At 43.2% G+C, this 22614-nt stretch overlaps 1 protein-coding gene across 1 annotated transcript; it reads left to right on the forward strand.

The window, feature by feature from the left end:
- The first annotated feature begins 1199 nt into the window (after positions 1–1199).
- On the forward strand, positions 1200–20682 carry col6a1 (collagen, type VI, alpha 1). Its single transcript, XM_076162235.1, has 35 exons — positions 1200–1488; positions 2054–2183; positions 2267–2467; positions 2567–2726; positions 3120–3233; positions 3332–3352; positions 3933–3953; positions 4052–4096; positions 4191–4244; positions 4451–4495; positions 4984–5010; positions 5104–5130; positions 5262–5306; positions 5416–5469; positions 6069–6131; positions 6218–6280; positions 6381–6434; positions 6526–6561; positions 6655–6717; positions 6931–6993; positions 9173–9235; positions 9751–9813; positions 9931–9981; positions 10070–10105; positions 10263–10325; positions 14395–14460; positions 15701–15736; positions 16081–16117; positions 16278–16286; positions 16374–16507; positions 17051–17157; positions 17805–17991; positions 18093–18264; positions 18386–18415; positions 18524–20682. Exons 1-35 carry the CDS (start codon positions 1407–1409, stop codon positions 19129–19131), a joined length of 3030 nt encoding a protein of 1009 aa, XP_076018350.1. The 5' UTR covers positions 1200–1406; the 3' UTR covers positions 19132–20682.
- The last annotated feature ends 1932 nt before the right edge of the window (positions 20683–22614 follow it).

The raw sequence follows: 22614 nt of genomic DNA on the forward strand, positions 1-22614 counted from the left end.
AGTGTTACATGGTGTAATCTATTCCTTATGGATGAGGCTATGTATTGTGACATCCCTGCCCCTTAAATGCTGTTTCAGATCTGAATTAGTGCAATCCAAAAACTATACACCTCCCGACAGCTGCCAGAAATCTAACAGATTTACTACACGAGCTCGCTAATAAACACAGATCGTTACCAGATGTGGGCTCCATTCTCTCTCTCTCACTCACTCTCTTTCTCTCTCTCCCTCTTCCTCTCCTGGTCCCCTTTTCCTCTTGCTCCCTTCTTTCCCTTCCGTCCTCCCTCCCTGCTCCACACTGTGAGCAGCCGTTTCTCCCCTAAAACAGTGATCTCAGTGGAAAATGTGAGTCTAGGCCAGACCTTCCCAACAGTCTCTCAACACACACACACACAGGAGAAAGAACATAGCAACCATGCAGCATCCCCCCCATTAACACCCAGCCAAATGTACACTCATTGCTCTACGCCCACACCTCTCCGCCTGCCACCCTGTGCCCCCAAAATCTTTCCGATGTCTCTTCCAGCGTCTGTCCTCTTCACAAAGGACTCGGCACTAGATGGCACTGTGTCCCTTTGTCCATGTGGGGAAAAGTTCTATACAGGAAAGAACACAGGGGCCAAGAACATCCCTCCACCCCCACCCCCACCCCGATCCCCACCTTCCCACATCCCGCCTTGCTGCCTTGCTTTCATGTTCAGGTCAGGTCTGGACACTGAAGTGTACCAGATGTATCAAAGTTCCCCTCACCCCTCTCTTCCGTGGAAGACAGACGTTTGCAGAAGGCTTGCATGTGTTTCAGCTGTGAATTATTAAGAGTACAGATGAAATTGCATCATCTGCATTTATTTATTGTTACGTTTCTTTGTTTCTAACACAAACACACACCCCTCCTGTGTGTAGTATGAGTGCCTCCCCCACCTGAGTGCAAATGAAACATGGGAAAGTTGGTAATTTGATATGAATTGTACATTCACTTCAATCAGGAACACAGCTGTGTTACGTCCAGTTAGTTCATTCCGTGTTTCCGTAGCTGGGATCCCTCTGGGCACCTTCTAAGGAAACGGAAAAGGCATATCTGGGATTTAGCATAAACTTCTCTCCAGGCCCGCGCGCGTTCTCGCTCATTGCGCGTCCCCGCCAGTGCGATCGCGTGCACTATTCTTCTCGTCTTCTCTTCCCTTCCTCCTCCTCCTCCTCCTCCCTGCTCACCGTGCGCTCTGGTCCTCCTCTGCGCGCTCTTGGTTCTGCGTTGGACAAACTCAAACTCGGAGCGCTGGATTGCTGAAAGTTCGCCGAATAGGTTTTGAGGTACCGGGTTTGGGGCCGGAGAGATTCGGAGTTTTTCTGGGGATCGGGGTGTTGTAAATTTTCCTTTTTTTTGTAGTTTTTTGGGGGGTTCTACCATGGAGACTCTCCGATGTCTCTTCGCCCTGCTGTGCGTCCTGGCTGTGGCGCAAACTCAGGTCCCAAGACGCAAATTTGCGGGTAAGTTAACGGAATATTTCCCAATGCTTTCCTACTTGGTGTATATGAGATTCAATGTGTGCATGTTTGGTATTCTTTTGGTGTTTAAATGTAACGCGTCAGATACTGTAGTACAGATGTTGCAGGGAGATAATCCAGATGTTCGTTTTCTCTGACGCACCCTCCAGTCAGCAGCAGGGAAGCAGAGACACAGAGCTGAAGAGGATGAGAGCAGCCTGCCGTGCTGCGTTCAGGGTCCCGTTTAGGTCCAGGCCCAAACTCAGATTTAATGTAGACCAAACTTAATTTAGTCCAGTGCCACCTCAGGCCCCTTACCTGCCATGATGCCATGTAAAAGTAATGGATGACAGATGCAGGCAGCCATCTTATTATGGGCGCAGACACACAGCCTTGTGGACAGGCCTGCACACCTGTGACCTGACGACACATGGAGGGCTTAGAGGAGGCTGGTCATGTTGGCCTACACGCCTCCAGTGCAGATGGATGATGGATGGATGGATTTGTTTGTATCTGGTTGATGCTAAATGATGCTAACTGCCATCTTTTCTGTATGTTTTGTGAGCAGAGTGTCCTGTTGACCTTTTCTTCGTGCTTGATACATCTGAGAGTGTCGCCCTCAGACAGAAACCTCCAAACTTTTACATCGATCAGATCAAAGAGTTTACCAAGCAGTTCATAGATGAACTCAAAGAAATGTAAGAAACACACACACACACACACACACACACACACAAACCAATATATGAATGTATGTTACTCTAATTATGACCTGTCACAGGCGCCATATGTGTGACCGCCACCTGACATGGAACTCAGGAGCCCTGCACTACAGTGATGAAGTCATCCTTGTGCGAGCGCTAAGTGACTTGTCCACTGATCGCCAGGCACTGAAGGATGACATTGATGGCATCAAATACATTGGCAAGGGCACATACACTGACTGTGCCATCAAGAAAGGTCTTGCTGAGCTGCTTGTTGGGTAAAATACACACACACACACACACACACACATAGGCAATTTGGCACATGAGTAAGAGCAATGACAAGACTATTATCATTTGTTTGTGATGTTATGCAGGGGTTCCCACTACCAAGAGAACAAGTACATTGTGGTGGTGACTGATGGTCATCCCATCACCGGATACAAGGAGCCATGTGGAGGCGTGCAGGAGGCCGCCAACGAAGCCAGACAACACGGGGTCAAAGTGTTTGCTGTGGCCATCTCACCTGACCAGGAGGTACAATACACACACACACACACACACACACACACCCTGATGTTGATGTAATGTTTGTATACACAGATTCCCTCATGTCATAAACCCACAGCAGCTCATCTTTTAAAACACTTGTTGTGACGTATTCGCCGGCGTGGAGGAAGAATGTCATAAGTCATGACATTAGACAGGTTTTTGACCATGCAGCCAGCAATGCAAGCTTTTAACTCTTTGCATTATAATATTATACCAATCTAGCCAAGTTATGTCATGTTTATTTCTATATCATATTTCATCTTATGTAAGCAGATAAAAGACAAAAAGCAACGATAAGACGAGACCAAGACAGGACAAAAACCTTTTCTGTATAACGTTTCTGTATAAAGCTGTTGATGGTGTCCCGTCTCTCTCCAGGACACCAGGCTGTCGGTCATCGCCACAGATCACAACTACAGGCAGAACTTCACTGCTGCAGACGACTCCAGATCCACCAAGATGGGAACCATTCGAAGCATCATCGACATGATCGTACGTCACCTCTGTGACCCGTCTGCCCCCAAGCTGAGACTCAGAATGGAATATTTTAATGTTTGACTCTAACCTTTGTTTTCTCTGCTTTTTTCCAGACAAACGAGACAAAGGACGTGGTATGTGTTTGAAAGTGATATTTCAAAAGGACATTATTCCAGTCTTTCTCTATGTTGTTCTTGATAAATTTAAAAGATTAAGTACACAATATACATTAGTATTTCAATGTATTTGCATATATTTTGCATCTGAAATTGCTTAACAGTGTTTTCAATGTGCACCCACACACTCTCAACATCATACATTATTTTTATTTAAATTGTGTTTATTCCTATGAAGATTTTATGTGTTGAAATATATTATTTTAGATCAAATGATTCCCTAAATATTTGAACCAAAGATTTACACCCCTAGTAGAAACATCACAGAAATTAAATGTCTGCATAAAAAGCACAATATTCAATGAAATCCCTGAATGTATAAGTTAAATAGTCAACACAGCACTAAGCTTCGGTCCCATCCATCAATTCAACAAAGTGATGGTAACAGGTCAGAGGTCACGACTCTGACCAACACTGTCCTTGTTGCACGTCATAGAATAAGTAATAATTAAACACAGACATGACTTCTTAGTGAGTATGTCATTGCACCAGCTGTCTCCTCTCATGTGTTCACCATCTTTCCTTTCTCTTTTTCAAGTGCTGCTCTTTTGACTGCAATGTAAGTATCAAGTAAACCTTTGACTATACACCATCTCAAATCCATTTTTGGGCTTAATTTAAGGAATAATGACAACACGGCTTGTGTTTTGTCTGCAGGCCCCAGGAGGTCCCAAAGGACCAGATGGAGACCTCGGCGCTAAGGTGCAACATGATGATATGAATCCAACAAGATAGCTAAATGCATTTGAAAAAATCGGAACTTTGAACTCATCTTTGGTTTGTTGTGTCTCTACAGGGAGAGGCTGGCCGACCTGGAATGCCAGGAGAGAAAGGAGATATTGGTGCTATGGTAGGTCATCCACAGGTGTCTTTATAGAGATGTTGAGTCAGATTATGCTATTAAGGTTTAAGGACCTATTGGTTGTGTAATATTTAACTTGATTAGTTGTGTTTTAACACATTATTATTATTAGGGGATAATAAAGTGTATGGTATCATATTCTGTCACACAGGTTTGATGATGTTCTAATAATTATTCCTTTATTTACGTTACAGGGTGCCATTGGAGATCCCGGTCCTATTGGTTACAATGGAATGAAGGTATCGAGTCTACAGCCAGAGAAAACAAAGATTTCAGTCATTTGCAACAATCCATTAGAAAGCCTTGAATTTCAGATATTATACAATAGATTATGGTTTAGTTTACACAACACACCTTATTTGTCTTTTCTGTAAGTGTGCCAGTGTTACAGTCCTACGGCAACATGTTTCTAAAATATGCAGCTAAAATGATGCAGTGACAGAAGTACAATAGACTTATAGAATGTCATTAAAATGGTATAAAAGATGATAAAAGCCAATACAAACAAAGCATTTAAGAAACAACTGTGAAAAAGTGAATAATAGAATATTAGTTTTCCATTAAAAAATGCTCATTCAGATAAACATGCAGGCCTTTATGGAGTGCTACATTCTTTAGAATCTGGATTTTGTCGATCTGCAGCCCAGAATAAACCTTTTCTATTCCAGATTGTTGGTATTTGTTGATGTCTGCATATAATCCTAACTGTTTATGTTTCTGTTTCTAGGGAGACGGTGGTAGCAGAGGGGAGAAGGTACAAACAGAATACTCATCCATAAAGTATCATTTAATGTTGTTGGATGAAGAGTATTAGTCTGCTAACCAATCTCCTTTGTCTTTTCTACAGGGTGAAAGAGGACACAAAGGCTACAAGGTGAGCTGCTCCTGAGATCATCTGATCTCCAGAGGGCTGATCCCTTATGTTGATTGGTGAACCAAATAATTCTGTTTCTCTCCTTGCTCTTTGTGTTCACCTCTCTTTCCATATCTGTCCATCTTTCTTAGGGAGACAAAGGTCACAGGGGAAGAGATGGAACCGATGGACAAAAGGTGAGTTTGAGACCCCCCAACATCCAATCACTCCGGTGCTGACTCTGTCTGTTGTGTTAGTGATGATGTCATGAAGTCGTTAAGATTATGATCTCTTCTTCCTCATTAGGGCGAAGCTGGTTTCTCTGGTCTTTCTGGGTGTAAAGGCTCTCCTGGATCTGATGTGAGTAAATCCCACTGCTAAGGTCCTGGACTCATGTTGTAGTCAAACATCAAAGACTGTTTGAATCACCACCAGATGGAAATCTATCAATAGATATTATCAGACTCTTCCATTCTCACGTTTGCTGCTTTTGAGAACCGCAATCACATAGTCAGTCAGTCAATCATACATACTGGTGTAGGAGTCTGATCACACACATTTGATATTTTTCTGTGTTTTACGCGTATCCGTCCTGCACATACACAAAACAGTTCAGTCGCTCTCATTTCTGTTTAATGCTCCACCACACAATGTTTACATATTAGCCATTAGCCACAGTTGCTTGTTTAGGAGTGTCGCTGTCACTGCGACCCTGACCAACAGGCAGCCCTGTGCCTGGATCCCCGGAGCAGCCAGGCTGAGGCCCCTGGCTCTTTAATCACCACTTGGTTTACATTCCCTACTGTCAGACTGTTTAAATTAAGGTCTATAGACATATTGTAAACACACGTGCATACATCAGCATGCTGGAGAGTCACAGCAGCCTCCAAAGTTGAGTGTTGTGGTTTAAGCTGCTTATGATCATCTAGTGAAACTGTTACTGTGTTTTCTGCTTTCAGGGCCTGCAGGGGGAGCCTGGTCCAAAGGGAGACCCTGGCTCTTATGGATCCAAAGGAGCTAAAGTGAGATGTTGGAAAATACTTGTGCTGCCAAAAAGTGTTAATTGGAGCAAATCTATTTTGTATTAAATCAATATTTTATATTCTAGGGAGATGCTGGGGGCGATGGTGAACCAGGAAGAGCTGGAAACTATGGACCTCTGGGCCCACAGGTAATCTGTGCAAAGGCAAACCGAAGATGCCCACAGATGAAGATACAAAATATGTGTTTATATGAATATTGATGGTGTATGGATCTCTGTGTTGTGATAGGGTGAGCGTGGCCCTCTTGGAGCCAACGGGGACAAAGGAGAACGTGGCGATGATGTAAGTGTTAAGCTCACGGACAACGCCAGAGTTAACCAGTTCGTTGCCTTTGATTAGCCGTCTGATATCAAGTTATCTATGTTTGTTTCAGGGCGCACCCGGACCTGATGGCGGTCGCGGAGAACGCGTAAATATGGCTCAGGATCATTTTGAATGCATACATATTGCATATGTGAGTGTGTTTGTGTTGAATTGACATCTCTCTCGCCTCCAATTCAAGGGACAAGTAGGAGAGAAGGGGGAGCAAGGTTCCCGTGGAAACAGAGGACCAAGAGGCGCTCTAGTAAGTGATGATAGAGAAGAGGAAGGGAGGAGAAATATGGCTTTGGTCTATTTCAGCACCTCCTGATTATAAAGTAATGTACAGTGGGAAAGTTTATCATTAATTTTACTTACTTTGACTCGTCCTTATTTGTTCTTCTTAAAATTGTATTTGTTATTGTCTTAAAAGCCTTTAGCTCAGCAGTGCTCTGATTAATATGATTTTCCTTGCCAGGGGGAGCCAGGACCCCGTGGAGAGCAAGGGAGGGAAGGTTCAGCTGGCCCCAATGGAGACCCAGTAAGACACACATGCACATTGAAACATAATCAAACACACAGAGACAGAAACGCACAATCAGAGACAGAGACACACACAGGAGCTAAGTGCAGGGCCACTGTTCAGTCTCTTTGGCGTGGCACAGCCCCAAGTCAGACCCTCCCGCTTCTCCTTCTGGCAGCATCCCTTTTTTCCACTCGGAGACTTGGAGTTTGCACCTGTGTGTGCGTGCATGTGTGAATGTGAGCACGTGTGCAACCATATTTCACCGTTGTCTGTTAGTGAGGGGGAGTAAGGTGGGCAGAAGCTCAACAGAGGAGAACCTGGCCGATACCCAAAGTGCGGATCCAAACTCCTCCAACCTCCATGTTCTCTTCCCCTCTCTCTCCCTCTGCCTCTCTCTTGCTCTCTCTCGCTCTCCCCCTTTACTGCTCCTGGGAACATCAACACTCACTCTTTCCCCTCTGACTCAGTTCTTCTCATGCTCTACCCGGGCCAAAGCCTCAGTATGGTTTTCTTAATAAGGCACCAGGCAGTGTAATAATAATAATATGTTACGCGCGTTAGTTGTGGTGACCTCCGTGATGTCAGAACGTTCAATGCCTCTTTTGTGCTTCAGGCCTCCTTTCCTCATCAGAGGTGAATGAATAGTAAGGAACTGAATATTGGGGAAAACATGGAATAACTGACACATTAGGCCTACCTCATGCACTGAGGGAAACACTTAACTGTATCCTCACATGCACCTAGGTACAGCACAGGACACTTTATGTGACTCCCGTGCAAACACAGCCAAGCTACAAGAACCTGACTGTATATTAATGTATTGTATTATTAGTGGTTTTTGCTGTAAAGGAACACTCCAATATTTAGCTGCTTCTCATATTGGTATTACCCAGAATCGGATGAGTAATTTAATTTTCAGTTTCACCAAGGAATCATCAAGAAAGCACTCAAACAACTCCAATGTGTCTGTGACATAGAGTAGAGTAGAGCTGCCAACTTCACTCTGAGAACCTCTCCGATATTGTCTACAGTTACACACAGCCGTTGTTACACAGTAAAAAGCTCCACTTTATAATCTGATTGGCCAATAAACTACAGATCTTGTGTAGCTGCAGTTGTCTCTTAAGACTCTGGATAACATGACGAACAAATGTATTTCCCAAAAATGCTGGAGTGATCTATCACATTAAAATCTATGTGAAAGATCTTCAGATGGGCTCAAGCTTGAGAAAATACAATGTGTTCGTGGAAACACACAGCGATGTATTCTCTGGTGGGAAGGACGGAGCAGCTGAAAGTTCATTAACTGTAGGAGGAATGGAAGTACTTAATAAGTAAAAGCCAAAAGCAGGAAAAACGTTTGCTTTTTGTAAAACATTTATTTAAAATCAATAATGCAATTCAACTTTATTTATACAGTTCCAAATCACAACAAAGGTTATCTCAGGGCACTACAAAGCATTTAAAGAAGCCCAACATTCCCACATGAGTAAGCACTTGGCAACAGCGGCAAGGAAAAACTTTTAATGGGGAGAAACCTCAGGCAGAAGCAGGCTCTATGTGGGCGGCCATCTGCCTTAACTGGTTGAGTTGAGAGAGGAAGGAAGAGGAGAGAGAGAGAAAGAGATAGAAAGGAGAGAGAGAGAGAGAGGGAAACAAGACTCAAGCATGTAAATGTTTCAGTAAACCACCTCTGCATGGATTTCCCGAATGGGCAGGCTCATCTCAATCTCCAATCAAGCAAAGTGTTACATATAAGGACTCGATGATTTAACAAAATTCAATGAGTTTCAGGAAACACTTATTAGCAGATATTTGGCTTTTACTTACCATGTCCCCCACCTTTATATTGGACTCTTGCATGGCCTGAAACACCTTCATCTAGAGTTTTGTTGAGGTAGATTGATAACTGAGAGATTGTCAGTCAGTGTAATGATGGCACTGTAGTTGCTGAATTCATACAAAATCATCATTGTCATGTCTTTAAAATTACATTAGCAAGTACAATAATGGAAAATATCGGCCCAGATATCAATACAATGTGCCATTATTTTGTATTAACTTTACACAAAAGGCTTTTATATGGAAGTAGGCCTCTCTGCTAGTTTTCCGGGTTCATCATGATGTTGTTTCGTCACAGGGTTTTCTTTAATGGTGTCTCATTAGAGTTCTTAATGGTGCTGTTTTTTTCCAGGGTGAGCCTGGCAGGGCCGGGACTCCTGGTTACAGAGGGGATGAAGGACCACCTGGACCTGAGGTGAGTAATGCACAATCACACACACACACACACACACACACACACACACACACACACACACACACATACATAAGTTTAGTGTGATTAGTTTCTATACTTTCGATGTGTAATGCCAGAAACACAACAATCTAACTTGGCAATGTAATCACCCTAATTTTCCTCCACACTGTTAAAAAAATGCAATTCAGCTTACAACTACTACAATCTGTTACTGTCATCAATTATCTATATGACCACTATTAAGCATCATTAGTGTAAGAGGTTTAAAGTGACCGTACACTCATTAACACACATGGTAATCAGCTTAAGGTTTTGTAACACATTCCATTTATTGTATGTATGTGGGTTTACATCACGGACTCAGGCGCGCACACACACACACACACACTCACACACACGCACACGCACACGCACACGCACACGCACAAACACAAACACACGCACACACACACACACCCACGCACACATATTGTATCAGATTTAATATGTTTCGAATATTTCTTTTTGTCTTTCAGGGCCCCAAAGGACCAAGAGGAATCAAGGGATCTCCAGGAGACAGAGGCCAGATAGGGGAGAGGGTGAGAGAGAGAAAGAGATGTTTGCCATCCATCATATGCCATAATTGTGTGTGTGTGCATGGACAGCACATGGATGTGTCTGTAAGTGTATATCAGATATTGTTTTCTTAATTTCAGGGAGAAGATGGTGTAGCAGGAAACGGAACAGCAGGTTGTAATGGTTTCCAGGTATGGGAAATTAATTCATGTCAGGTGGAATTCAACTTATTCCCAGATGAATTTAAATTCAAAGGTTATGAATACTTGTGTCTTTTAGGGTTACCCTGGGCCCCGTGGAGACGCTGGTGAGGCGGTACGTTCATTTTCCTCTTTAACTCCAGACATACAGTATGTCAGGCTGATGCAGCCATTTTGGTGTCCTTATTAACATTCTGACTGTTTGTCAATAGTGTCAAATCTGTTTTCATGCACATGTGCCCGGTAACATCTGTCGTTTATGTGGCCTTCAGGGTGGCAAAGGAACACCTGGACCTAAAGGAGACGACGGAGACCCCGGAGATGCAGGCCCTGACGTGAGTCTATCGACCCTCCATTTTGAAATTTCTCCTTTCTCTTGATCTCATTTTATGTTTTCCTCAATCCCTTCTTGGCACAGAGCTGCGACAGGATGTGAGTCACGTGTCTTGTTTATGGTCACATTTACATATTTTGGCTTTATTGGTCTCTTTTAAGATGACTTTTCTCTTACTTTTGGTCTCTCTTATGTTCATGGCTGCATCACCCCACTGGAAATCATTTATTTTGTTTTTCTCGGTTTGATTGCCTATCCATCCATCACTCTCTGTTGTACAGCTGGAAATGTTTTATTAAGTAGAGCTGTGTGTGTGTGTGTGTGTGTGCGTGTGCGTGTGCGTGTGCGTGTGCGTGTGTGTGTGTGTGTGTGTATGCGCGCGTGTGTGTGTGTATGCGCGCGTGTGTGTGTGTATGTGTGCTTGTGTGTCTATAGGGAAGGGGGCTTTGAGCTGATGCAGCTGTGTATATGTGGTTGTCAAGGATACAGGAAATGAGCAGAGACTGAAGGGACTACATTACTCTGGTGTGTGTGTGTGGCTGCTTTTGCGTTGCATTATTGTCCTCGCAAGTGTACATGTGTGTGTTCATCCGTGTCCATATAGCATGCCAGGTTTAACACTTTCACCCCAGGTTCAACTTAGTCGTGTTTACATTGAAATTACTGCATTTCCAAGGTTCGTGTTCCGTGACATAAACATCTTTGCACATGTTTGTACTTTTCTCTCGTGATGACATCAGTGCCCCCTGACCTGTGCCTCACGTCGAGTCACACATTGGAAGTGTAAGATTACAATGTCAGATCAGGTTAGCACTCATCAGTGTGTGTTAATGCAGAGCAGGATTAGATGCATTTTCTCAATGAGTGGAAAGCAGCTACATGCATTCAAGCATTTACAGCATTTTTAAGTTTTCCCATAAAATTGTATGCAGTAAGACAAACCCATACTGTAGCTCCTGAACTTTCCTGAAAGCTTCATTGTTTTAGTTGGTAAGCAGGAAGATAATGAGTGTGCTTGCTGTTTGGCCAGCATCTGTTTTTCGTAGTCCGTGGATGTTTCCAGCTCAGGCCTAAAGTAGCTGACCAATGAGAAGAGAGCAGCTTTTCTGGAGGGCGTCTTAAAGGGACAGTATGTGAAGAAATGCTCTGTTCTCACTCAGTGTTCACAGTGATACTGTAGCAAGCTGGTACTCACCTATTGCAAATCTATTGGTTTTGGCAAAATTAATTGTTGGATTTCTTACCTGAAGTTTAATTATTATGTTTTTCGTTTGGATTTACCATATAAAAAATCAACTTGGACTCTGTCGGGTCTTTCCACAGTTGCTCTTTCCCATTACTGATATCAATTCCTTTGTGAATATAGATAATTAGAGGCTATATTTGGTCTGTCTCACTGACCAAAATGAATCCATTACTTTCCACTTATCCCCCCTAAGGCATCAATGCGTTTTTTTCTCTTAACTCGGCCATCTTATCTCTGAACAATCATTTCCTTGTTTCCGCTCAGTTTCATGCTCAGACATTCATTGTTACATTCATGGTGAGAGAAACTGTTGCTAGTTTGATGTGAAATCATCATAAATCGATGTATTTTCAGAGAAATTTCATGCTGTTGGCTGTACTGTGATTGTAATTTCTATTTCACGTGGTTTAAATATTTAACTCTGTCCTAACATGCACATTGTTGCCCCGGCCAGAGGGGACAGCATGGGATAGATGGGTGTGTGTCAGGGGAATTAAAGGTGGAGACTGACTGAGATATCTTCCACCTACTGAACTCATTAGCTAATTCACTTTGACACAGTGATATACACACACCACAAACATTCACATCTGGATTTGTGTCATCAAACATTACCTCATGAAGTCAGCATCAGCACATATTGTGTGTGTGTGTGTGGATGATATCGACCATGTTTTATGCTTCAGAGAGCGTTTGAAGTTTAGAATGTGCCACAATTGAATCCATGTGTGTATGAGTACCTGGAAGTGTACTGTCTCTGTGTGTGTGAGCTCATTCATTCCTGACAGCAACTATGCATACATGTGTGTGTGCATGTGTGTTAAACCCAGGTGGTTGGCATTACCCTCTTCTCTCCCTCTCTCCTCTCCTCTGTGTTGTAGGTAGATGGTCGAGCAGCAGCAGTGCAGTCCTGCTGGTCGCAAAAGTTTTTACATTCAGATCAAAGAGCAGACTTATATATATCACGGTGATTTGTGACTTTATAGTACCTGACACCTGACCTCTGCGCATCTTGTTTCAGTCTGACAAAGAGAGTACAAACCACTATCAAGGTCTTCACAAATCCAATATTTTACCTAAATATTTACTATCATTAACTTAAAATTGGATGTGGAAATATAATAACTTTGTAAAATTATAAATTAATTTGTGCAGCTGTGTTGCAGACATTATCTTTTTCTGGGTCTAGAAAATGTGTCAAATTCATGCTGCTGAATCAGCATCATCTTAGTTACACATCTGGAGCAGTTTGATGTTTCTTTACTTATTCATTAAAATACAGCAACACCATAAATGACTCAGCATATATTTATATATCTGGATTTATAGTCCATAGGAGGATAAAAATGCCAGAATTTTTCCATTAAGATCCGTATCTCCATTTCTCAGAAATCTGCAAAAATATTGACCCTGCAAAAAGGAAGTTAAAAATGATTCCAGCTCTGGATCCAATATTTCTTGAGAAATCCTGCTGATGATCAAACAGTAATAGTTTGTACGAGAGAAAAACATAATCAACAGTTCATCCACTTGCACAGAGCTCAATTCTGACTCAACAATATAACAATGGGAATAGGAAGGAAATTGGACTATAGTTTGCACATTTGTTTGTTAGGTCATAACATCATTCAACATGGCATCTGCTCTCAATTTGCAAAATTCTCCTTTAAAGTGTGTAATTGTGACTGTGGGAACTAAAGAAGAGCTCACTTTCCTGGATTGATTTACAATGTTAAGCTCTTTATTCTCCACACTTTAGTCTGGCCGGTAATTTCTTAGTGATCAGATGTGAATCAGGCTGCAGCTGCCACAGTGGCTTTGGCTGCTCCTCACCCCTGCAGCTGGACTATGGCAGTGTAGACAACCTGAGCTGGCCTCAATTAACATCTGAAGTGGATTTACTGGCTTTTCTCTGAATGATTGAACTCATCTAAAGCTAGAGCTGAACACTGCTGGAAAGGTTTTGGATTTTTTTAACAATTTATTTTATCTGACCTTTCTATTATTCAACTATGTGTGGAAACAAACTCAACAAAACAGACTCATAACTCTGAAGTCAAAGCTATTGATTACAGATGATTAGTGAATCAAATCTGTCCAAATGTATAAAAATAAATCAACGAAACGAGCAAACAACAAACCCCAAGGCCTGTTCAGATTTTGACGTGTAGGGAAGAACCCATCCTGGTGCTGATCTAGATCCGGAGGCTGACCCATTTATCTCATTACAGTCCAATAATAGGTGCAGTTTGGTCTGGGTCCATAAACATTGATCTGTTGTGACAAATAAAGCAAGTGTAACCCATTTTTACTAAAGTACTTTAATCTTCTTATCCCCAAGTGGACTAGTGGGTGTCACTGTTGTGTCCTGGGTTTGAATCCTAGTGCCTGCCTTTGAAGTTTCCATTTTTCTCTCTGTGCTTTCTTCTCTGTGTGTAGTTGGGTTAGTATAGGTCGACTATATAGGAAGAATTTCCCCAAAGAAGTGTGAAATCAATTACACTAATTTTTGGCTATGCTTGTTTGACCTTGGTAGGTTGGTGGTATTTTGAAAGAACACGCATGTGGCCACATCTGGGCCGTCACCTGAGGTTTCACTGTTATACAAGCGTTTTCATTTGTAGAACACACAGCTGTCAGCTACTCATGAAAATTATTGCTCAGCTGGAAATGATTGATGTTCATATATTTTTTAAGATTTTTTATATTTGTCCATGCTCCAAAAGGATCGTTGTGGCCATTTTATGCATAATATCATTCTAATTAATCAACATTATATAAACATCTCTCTCATGATCCTCCTGTATTTCTTTTTTTCCCACAGAACAGCCTTCCAGGACAGCCAGGCCCGAAAGGGGCCAAAGGTCACAGAGGACCTGAGGGCAGACCGGTATGAACGAGCATGAACTAATTATGTGTGTGTGTGCATGTGTGTGTTTCTGTATTTTGAGTGGCTGGAGCAGGTACGGTGCAGACCTGCAATGCAGACCCATCCCCCCTAGACAACTCACATGCTGCTGTTGCTTTTTGTCTTTCTCCCATATTTTCTCTCGTGTACTAAAGAGGAACACGAATTTTGTGTTTTTTACTTTTTTACTTCTGCAACATGTTTACAGCAACACCGCCACCCTCACACACAGATGCTCAGACACGCACACCAAGTACAAAGCCCACAGAGAACATTTGGCCAGCATCTGTGTTTCACATTCCACTACGGCTGGATGCAGCCGGCAAATCAGAGCAGAGAGGGCGTTTTGGAACGAAGCCTAGACGAGACATGGCCTGTTTTCATCAGTGGGCACAGTGGTGCTGTAGATGTGCTCAATGTGTTTTTGCCAATTTAAACATGGGAAATGTCTCATATAGACCCATATGATAATAAAATCAAGGAATTTTGATATAAGATAAATGTTTTCTCCTACCTAGCTACGAGCTAATCTAATAGGATAATCTGTCAAAAATACTTTGAAACAACTGAAAGAGTCAGGAAGTAAGTGGATTTGGCGTAAATACAGTTTAACAGGATGTGTGAAGTTTTTTTTTTAAAGGCAATCCATTTAGCCTTGAACTCTACCCTTCTCTCTCTCCCTTTTCTCTCCTCCCTTTCTGCTTCTCATCAGGCCTCCGTGTCTGCTGCATATTTCCACATGAAAACTTTGAAGCATGAAGCAGGACAGTTTTGTCTACAATTAACTTCTCTCCCTCTCTTTCGCTCAGTCTCTCCGTCTCGTTTGTGTGTGTATGTGTGTGTATGGGGAGACAATCCTATCTGGCGTCATTGTCACAGCAAAGAATGCTCTTAAACTGAATTTAATGTCTGTTAAAACAAAACAGATGTTTTTTTTCCTGCAGCCGAGCAGCAAAAACCAAACGCTGTGGCATGGAGACAGAACGTTTTGGAAGATTCCCATGTTGTTGCAGAAAGATAGCATAACCCAAATGTGTGGGTGTGGATGTGGGATCAGTGAATAAAGGATTCTGGCTTACTGTGCATTTGAAGGAATAATGATTCCTGATAATGATGACAGGACTCTGCTGGAGTTGCTCTGTCATCATTTAATGGAAAAACTGTAGTCTGGACAAAAATGCACAGCTATCAGAGGAATGAATCACTGTCTCTCTCTCTTCAGGGACCTCTTGGGCCTCCTGGACCACCAGGAACCGATGTGAGTATAAAAGCCTTTAATTATTTCATCTCAAAGAACCCTCACCCTTCATTTTAGCCACAGGCCAAGAAGACCATGTCCCACAGACTTTATTCCCCCTTGAGTTCTTGAGGCTCTGTTGGTTTTGAATCTGAACCTGATACTGGAAGTTAAGTCCAAACCCACACGTCTAATTTCCTGAGAAAAATGGAGCCTTTGACCAAGCAGCTTTCTGAGTGAAATATCACCATCGTTGTGTTTCTTTCTTTTGGCTTCTCAGCTGGAAACTCCGTCTTGCACAGTTATGTAATGCGATGTAGCAGCACGTTATGGTACAGTAACATGCGTTTCACCTCTCTCCTCAGGAATGTGAGATTCTGGATGTCATCATGAAGCTCTGTTGTAAGTCATGCTCAGATTGCTTTTGCCCTTTTCACCCCAGTGCTTGATTAGTTAGCCATGTAACTGAAACCTAAAGAATCTAAGGGCTAATATTGTTTTAATTATTCCTGCCTGATTAATTAACTCTGTGTGTTTCTTTTTCTTTTGTCGATCTCTGCAGCTTGCTGTGGTAAGTTTAAAACCAATCTGACAGTCATCAATATGATTTTTGTCCATATTCTTTAGTGAAAACAATAATCCTCCTGCATGTCCTCAGAGTGTAAGTGTGCGCCTCTGGACCTGGCCTTCATCGTGGACAGCTCAGAGAGTATCGGTGCCACTAACTTCGCTCTTGCCAAAGACTTCATCATCACCATCATCGACAGACTGATCAAAGACCAGCAAGTTAAGGTATAATTATCCAGAATCATCACATTTGTCTGCATCATATTTGATATTAAAGTCAGACCTAATTAAGTACAAAGGACAATTAGTTGTGTGGTAACAGTGTCAACATAAAACAGAGAGTAACATGCAGTGTATACACAAATTTACAGGAAATACAGTAGTAAGAAAAGAGAAAAATTTAACAAGATACTAATGGTAATAATTCATATTCATATAGAATAAACTCATATTATTTTCCCATTTTATTGTAATCTCGACAAGTTGACTGTGTTTGACCTTCATGGATCTCATTGTTGACTCAAAGTGGAGTGAAAAGTGGTTTTCAGAGATGAAACCAAAACTAAAAATATCACATGTGCGTCGGCTGTTCTCACTCTGAATGTTGCTTTCATGTGTCCTAAGTGACTCTCTCCTTCCAGTTTGGATATAATTAGTCAGGATAGGTGGTGCGCTGACATGTTGACAAAAAACAGCAGATGATCATAGGCGCAACCCACACACACACATAAACAACAATATATCACCATCCAATGTTTCTCTTTCCAGTTTGGAACTGAGTCCAATGTGGGTGTAGTCCAGTACAGTGGAGCACAGGCCCAAGAGGTTGTGCAACTGGGCAAGTCCAACATCAATTCACTCACCGAATTCAAACAGTGAGTCTACACACACACACACACACCTACCTTCCTTGCATTTCCTCTGGCTTCCTCTTCGGCTGTACAGCGGTCACAGTTAAGCACACACTCATCATTATGGTTTTTTTTCATGCTTCTCCTCCAAACTGCACTCATCATGTTTTGAACATTTTAGCCTCTCCACACACAAGATGTTGTCAACTCACAGCTGAGCTTCATGCAGGAGAATAAACTATCCAGTCTGATAGACAGTGGGGTGGATTTAACGGTTCAACAGTCTGTGTTCACGTTTGTGTTTTAAGAGCTATTCCTCCTGCTGAGCTTGAGCAAAACACCAACTACTACCTGCTGTAGCTGTAAATCTGTCCGTGGCCTCTGACACCCCTGAAGCAGGGAAAGACAATCTCTCCACTCAGCTCTAGCCAGGGCAAAAACTCAAAGACTCACTCAAAGAGATTCTACTCCCACACCACTGCTTTGATAGTAGAATACAAGGTTTAATCAAGTTCACTCTAAATCTCTGTTATTATGTTATGTGCACCCAAAACAACTGAAATAGGTTTAAGTATGGACACACAAATATAATAATCTGCATCTGGTATGTCATAAGCATAATTTCTTGTGCGTCAGTACATTTATCTGTCCGTGTGTGTGTGTGTGTGCAGGGCAGTGAGAGACATGCGCTGGCTGGCTGAGGCTACATACACAGGCGAGGCTCTCGACTACTCGCTGAACAACATGATTCAAGTCATGACGAAAGAGAACCGTGTCGTTCTGGTTCTCACCGATGGGCGCTCCGATATTTCCAGAGACAAAGTCCCCCTCAATGTTCTCTGTGGTAAAGGCATTAGGGTGAGTACGATAAATGCAATAATGTAAACACACTTGCTGTAATTGTATAAGATTCTTTGCCCTTTAACTGATTTGCTGGAGCTCTTATCTTGAATCTCCAGGTGGGTGGTCTCGGCGTGAAGGACTACTCAGGCCGTGTTCCCAACCAGGAGCAGCTTGAAGACGTGGTGTGTAAGAGTGACCCCAAACCTGGATTTTCCTTTGTCCTGGACAACTTTGCCGAGCTGCTGGAAGACACTTTCCTGCAGAACCTCACTGCCAGCATCTGTAAAGGTACAACAACAAGCTCCATACACATTCACACACGTCATTATTCATCGTTTTCTGTTGAAAGTTTTGTAGAAAGTACAAACAAATTGACAATATTCCCTTTTGTTCTCAATCCGAACACTAGATAAGAGATGCCCAGACTACAAATGTGCCAGTAAGTCTGTTTACTTTCAGTTGACTGTGCTGGTTTGATTGGAGAGGTTGAAATGTTGGGTCGCAAAATCTTTCTTGATCCGTTGTTTTGTGTGTGTGTGTGTTGCAGTAAGTTTCGCAGATAGCGCCGACATCGTGGTGATGATGGACAGCTCAGCCAGTGTGGGCCAGAAGAACTTTGACACCAGCAAGACTTTCGTCCGCCGGCTCGCTGACCGTTTCCTGAGCGCTGAGAGGAAGGGCCGCGCTGCCGTCAGAGTGGCTGTGGGTCAGTACAGCCGGACGCCGCGCCTCGAGCAAGAGATGACCTCCAACTACACCCTGCTGTCGCATCGCATCGAGGAGGCCGCATTCCAAAACGACGGCACCGACATGATGGCAGCTATGAGCTTTGCCCTTCAGCGTTTCGAGGGTCGTGGAGACTCGGCGGGCAACATGAAGAAGAAGTTGATCCTGTTCTCTGACGGCAGGTCTCAGGGCGTCACGGATGCTCTGTTGGAAAAGCGCGTTCGCCAGGTGGCTGACGCTGGAGTGGAGCTGTTTGTGGTTTCTGTTGGCAGCCAGGTGAATGAGGTTCACCTGCGTACGCTGGTGAGCAGAGGGCGACGGGACGACATCAGCTACGCCCAGCGTCACCTGTTCCGCGTTCCAGACTACGCCTCTCTTCTCCGCGGGGTCCTCCACCAAACCGTTTCTCGCAGAGTGTCCCAGCCCTAAATGCAGGGCGCCACACAACAGGACCAACACGCTTTAGATTTTTAGTCCCATTATGAATACTCAGTTTCACTCATTTACCGTACACTGTGTTCAAGTGCTTTTTAAAAAATGTCACAAAATGACAAAAATGATTGTGTGGCAGACAGAAAGGGCTTGATGAAAGGCCCGGACATTTTTGCCCTGAGTTGAGCCTCCTAGGTAGACCGTCCTCTCAGGCTTCATCAAAATTCCACATCCACCATCAGTCTTAACCCAACCAAGCAATTACCTAAAACACTTCCGTGGTAGAGGTTGTTTTGACCTGAGAGGAAGAGCTGCTGGGAGGTTCAAACCAGAACAAAAACTACCTTTTCTATATGAGCTGGGGTCCATGATCATACCAAATCCTAAATCTAGCATTGAACTGCATCTGGCTTAATTTCTACTCAAGTACTTTGCATTCCTGTATCATAATCACCCGGCCTGGACCCGATTTGCTTACTTGAGAAAGCTTGTCAAACTACAGTCTTGTGTCTCTCCAGGACCAGAGTTTTCTCCATTTGAAGAATTGCCTTGAGTCTGCTGCAGATTTTGTTGCTCTTACCACTCTTTACTGGACACAAGCAGGAAGTCAGATGATCAAGTCAGGAAAATTGGCAGAATTCTGGCAACTTGGCCTCATGGGAACATGAATGTGCCAAAGCTGCAAACCCATTCTCTCATTTCTAGGACTAAAGCTACCATCTTTGTTGCCCTGAAATATTAGATTCTCCAAGCATAGGGGTCCATGTATATAATCCATTGGTGCAGTTGTGATATTTTCCCCATTACAGAAAACTGCGTCCTGACATCACTTGAACGCTCGATGAGATCACCAATCCGTCAGGACAGACAGACTCATGAACAAACCTCATCAACATTTCATCTGGTTTTAAGGAGTAATAATGAGGGCAGAACAGCTGGACCCAGCATGTGTCATTGTTTCAGAGTGTGTGTGGGTACATGTGTGTATGTGTGTGTGTGTGTGTGTGCGCGTTTACGTAGGTGTGTGGGGAGGTGATATTTAATGTGTAGCCTCTGGGTTTGTTCTATAAACAGTTTAGTAGGGGTCACCAGTTTAAAGAGTGACAGAAAGCTGCTCTGTATCAGCTCTGAACCAGAGCGGTTGCGGTCAAACACACACGCACACACACACACACACACACACACACACACACACACACACACACACACACACACACACACACACATACCTTTGGACATCATCGGTGTGAAAGGAAAACATCTGCCATTGCTGACAGTCATGTCTTATATGGAAAGGAACCCCAAGGGAACGATGCTCTGAGCCCCTCACACCCAGACAAACACACACACACACACACACACACCTTTTAGATCCCCTCGAATGTCAGCTCCACACCAAGACAAAGGTTTTGTTGTGATTGTACTGTTGTTGTTATCTGTGGTGCTATTTGTCTCAGTGTATCAGCCTCTACCCATGTTGTTAAAGAAGAAACGAGGATTCACAGCCTGTGTTGTAAGAGCTCCTTCAATAAAGGTTGCTACACCAATGTTCCTCATCTCACTTTTGTGGACACGCACACACACACACACACACACACACACACACACACACACACACACACACACACACACACACACACACACACACACACACACACACACACAAACACAAACACATATACTCACATACAGACAGCCAAATCCAGTCTTGCCAAACTCCACACAAGTATGCACGTTCACACATCAGTCACATAAATCCACTCTGTTTTAACTAATCCCGAGTTCTGTGTCTCACTCCAGATGTTAACATGTCCAGCTTTTAATCTAAGCACCCAGTAAATATCCTGGTTCATTTAGGGTGGGATAGTGCTGTAGCTCCAGGGCTGCTGGGCTGTGGCTAAGCCTGACCTCTGACTTCTAAACTCTTTGTTGGAAAAAGACAAAAGAATTCAGAATTCTTCCAGACATAATCTTCACAAACATCTCTCTGTTCAAGATAAGAGCATGGATGCAAACGAAATACATGCACGCGCACGCAAACCTACTATTATACTGTTTGTCTATCACCAGTGTAGCTCTCTAGATGCCTCACATGTGCTTTATATTAAACTTTGTAGTCAGACTACAATGGGAGTTCAATGTAACTGGCCCAGACTGAGACAGTGAAACTCCGACTACAGCCTCTGTTTATCTTCACGATTGTATGTCTGTGTGTGTGTGTGTGTGTTTGATATGCCTCTTCCGGTGTTAAAGTAATTTTTTTTGAAGAGTTAGACCAAATTGTGCTTATCAGGCTTACAGCATTCCACAGCATCCCTGTATGTGTGAGTGCACAAGGGTGTGGCCACTTGCAAGCCAGTGTGTATCTGTATGCATCTGCCGTGGGCTTATCTGTGAATATTGTGTAGATTTTTATGTGCCTGTGTGTTTGTCCGTGTGTGTGTATGCGCCTGAAAAATTTATCTTGGCCCCTGTGTTGTTTTTTTTTGGGATTATTTCCTCTTTCCTCCTGTTTTTGAAGAGCACTGAACTCCTCTCTGCTGTTGCATTCTCAACCTTTTTCCAGTGAACTTCACTGGCAATGACATGAGTTTCACACATGGACTCTGACCGAGCACGCGCATCTTTGCACGCATGTGAGTGTGTTTGTGTGTTCACGCTCGTGCGTTTGATGCACTGAATTAACGACTCCCAGCTGCCTTGTCTGAGCAGAGAACACATCTGGAGAAAGAGACTGGAAGGAGGATTAGAAAAAAGAAGCAAAGGAAAGGAGGCTTTTTGCTTATCAGAAGTGTGGTCACTGTTTGTTTGTGTTAGAGACAGTATTTCATTAGCAGACGCTGCAGATCTGCACAGGGACACATCTGGAAGAGCTGCATCACTGGAAACCAAAGATCAGAAGAGAGAAGTTCCCTTCATCCAGCCTGGAAATAACTATTGCATCGATTAATTGTCTGTCTGTGTGTGTGTGTGTGTGTGTGTGTGTGTGTGTGTGTGGTCAGAGCAGTGGTGTATTTATGTTGAGCTTGAACCTGTGCATTAATGCATTTTCTGTATATTGGTCTGCTTGAGTTCCCTTTATGTTCCTTATTCTGCCCGGTCGGTATTTCCGTCTTCGTGATTGTTTGCACGTGAAGTGAATCAGACTTTCTGTCTTTTCAGTGGAAACGTTGCAAGGATGTTGGGGGAATCGAGCCGTTTACGATTCTGGAAGTGATTATACAGAAATCCCCTCAGACTGAAACGCGCTTTTGGTCTATGTGAAAGAAATATAGAAAAAAGAATTGAGTGTGTGAGAAAGAGGGAACAGAGGGAACAGAGAAAGAGAGAGAGAGACAGCGAGATTGGCAGAGTGAGAGAGAGAGAGAGAGAGAGAGAGAGAGAGAGAGAGTGAGACTGAGGGAGACAGAGAAAGAGACGAGGGGAAACGAGGAGAGAGAGACATACAGACAGACAGACAGAGAGAGAGACTGGTCTGGG

This window comes from Genypterus blacodes, unplaced genomic scaffold (assembly GCF_046128005.1).
Source record: "Genypterus blacodes isolate CSIRO-AG114 ecotype Tasmania unplaced genomic scaffold, CSIRO-AGI_Gbla_v1 ptg000120l_1, whole genome shotgun sequence".
In the NCBI taxonomy this organism is placed as follows: Eukaryota; Metazoa; Chordata; class Actinopteri; order Ophidiiformes; family Ophidiidae; genus Genypterus; species Genypterus blacodes.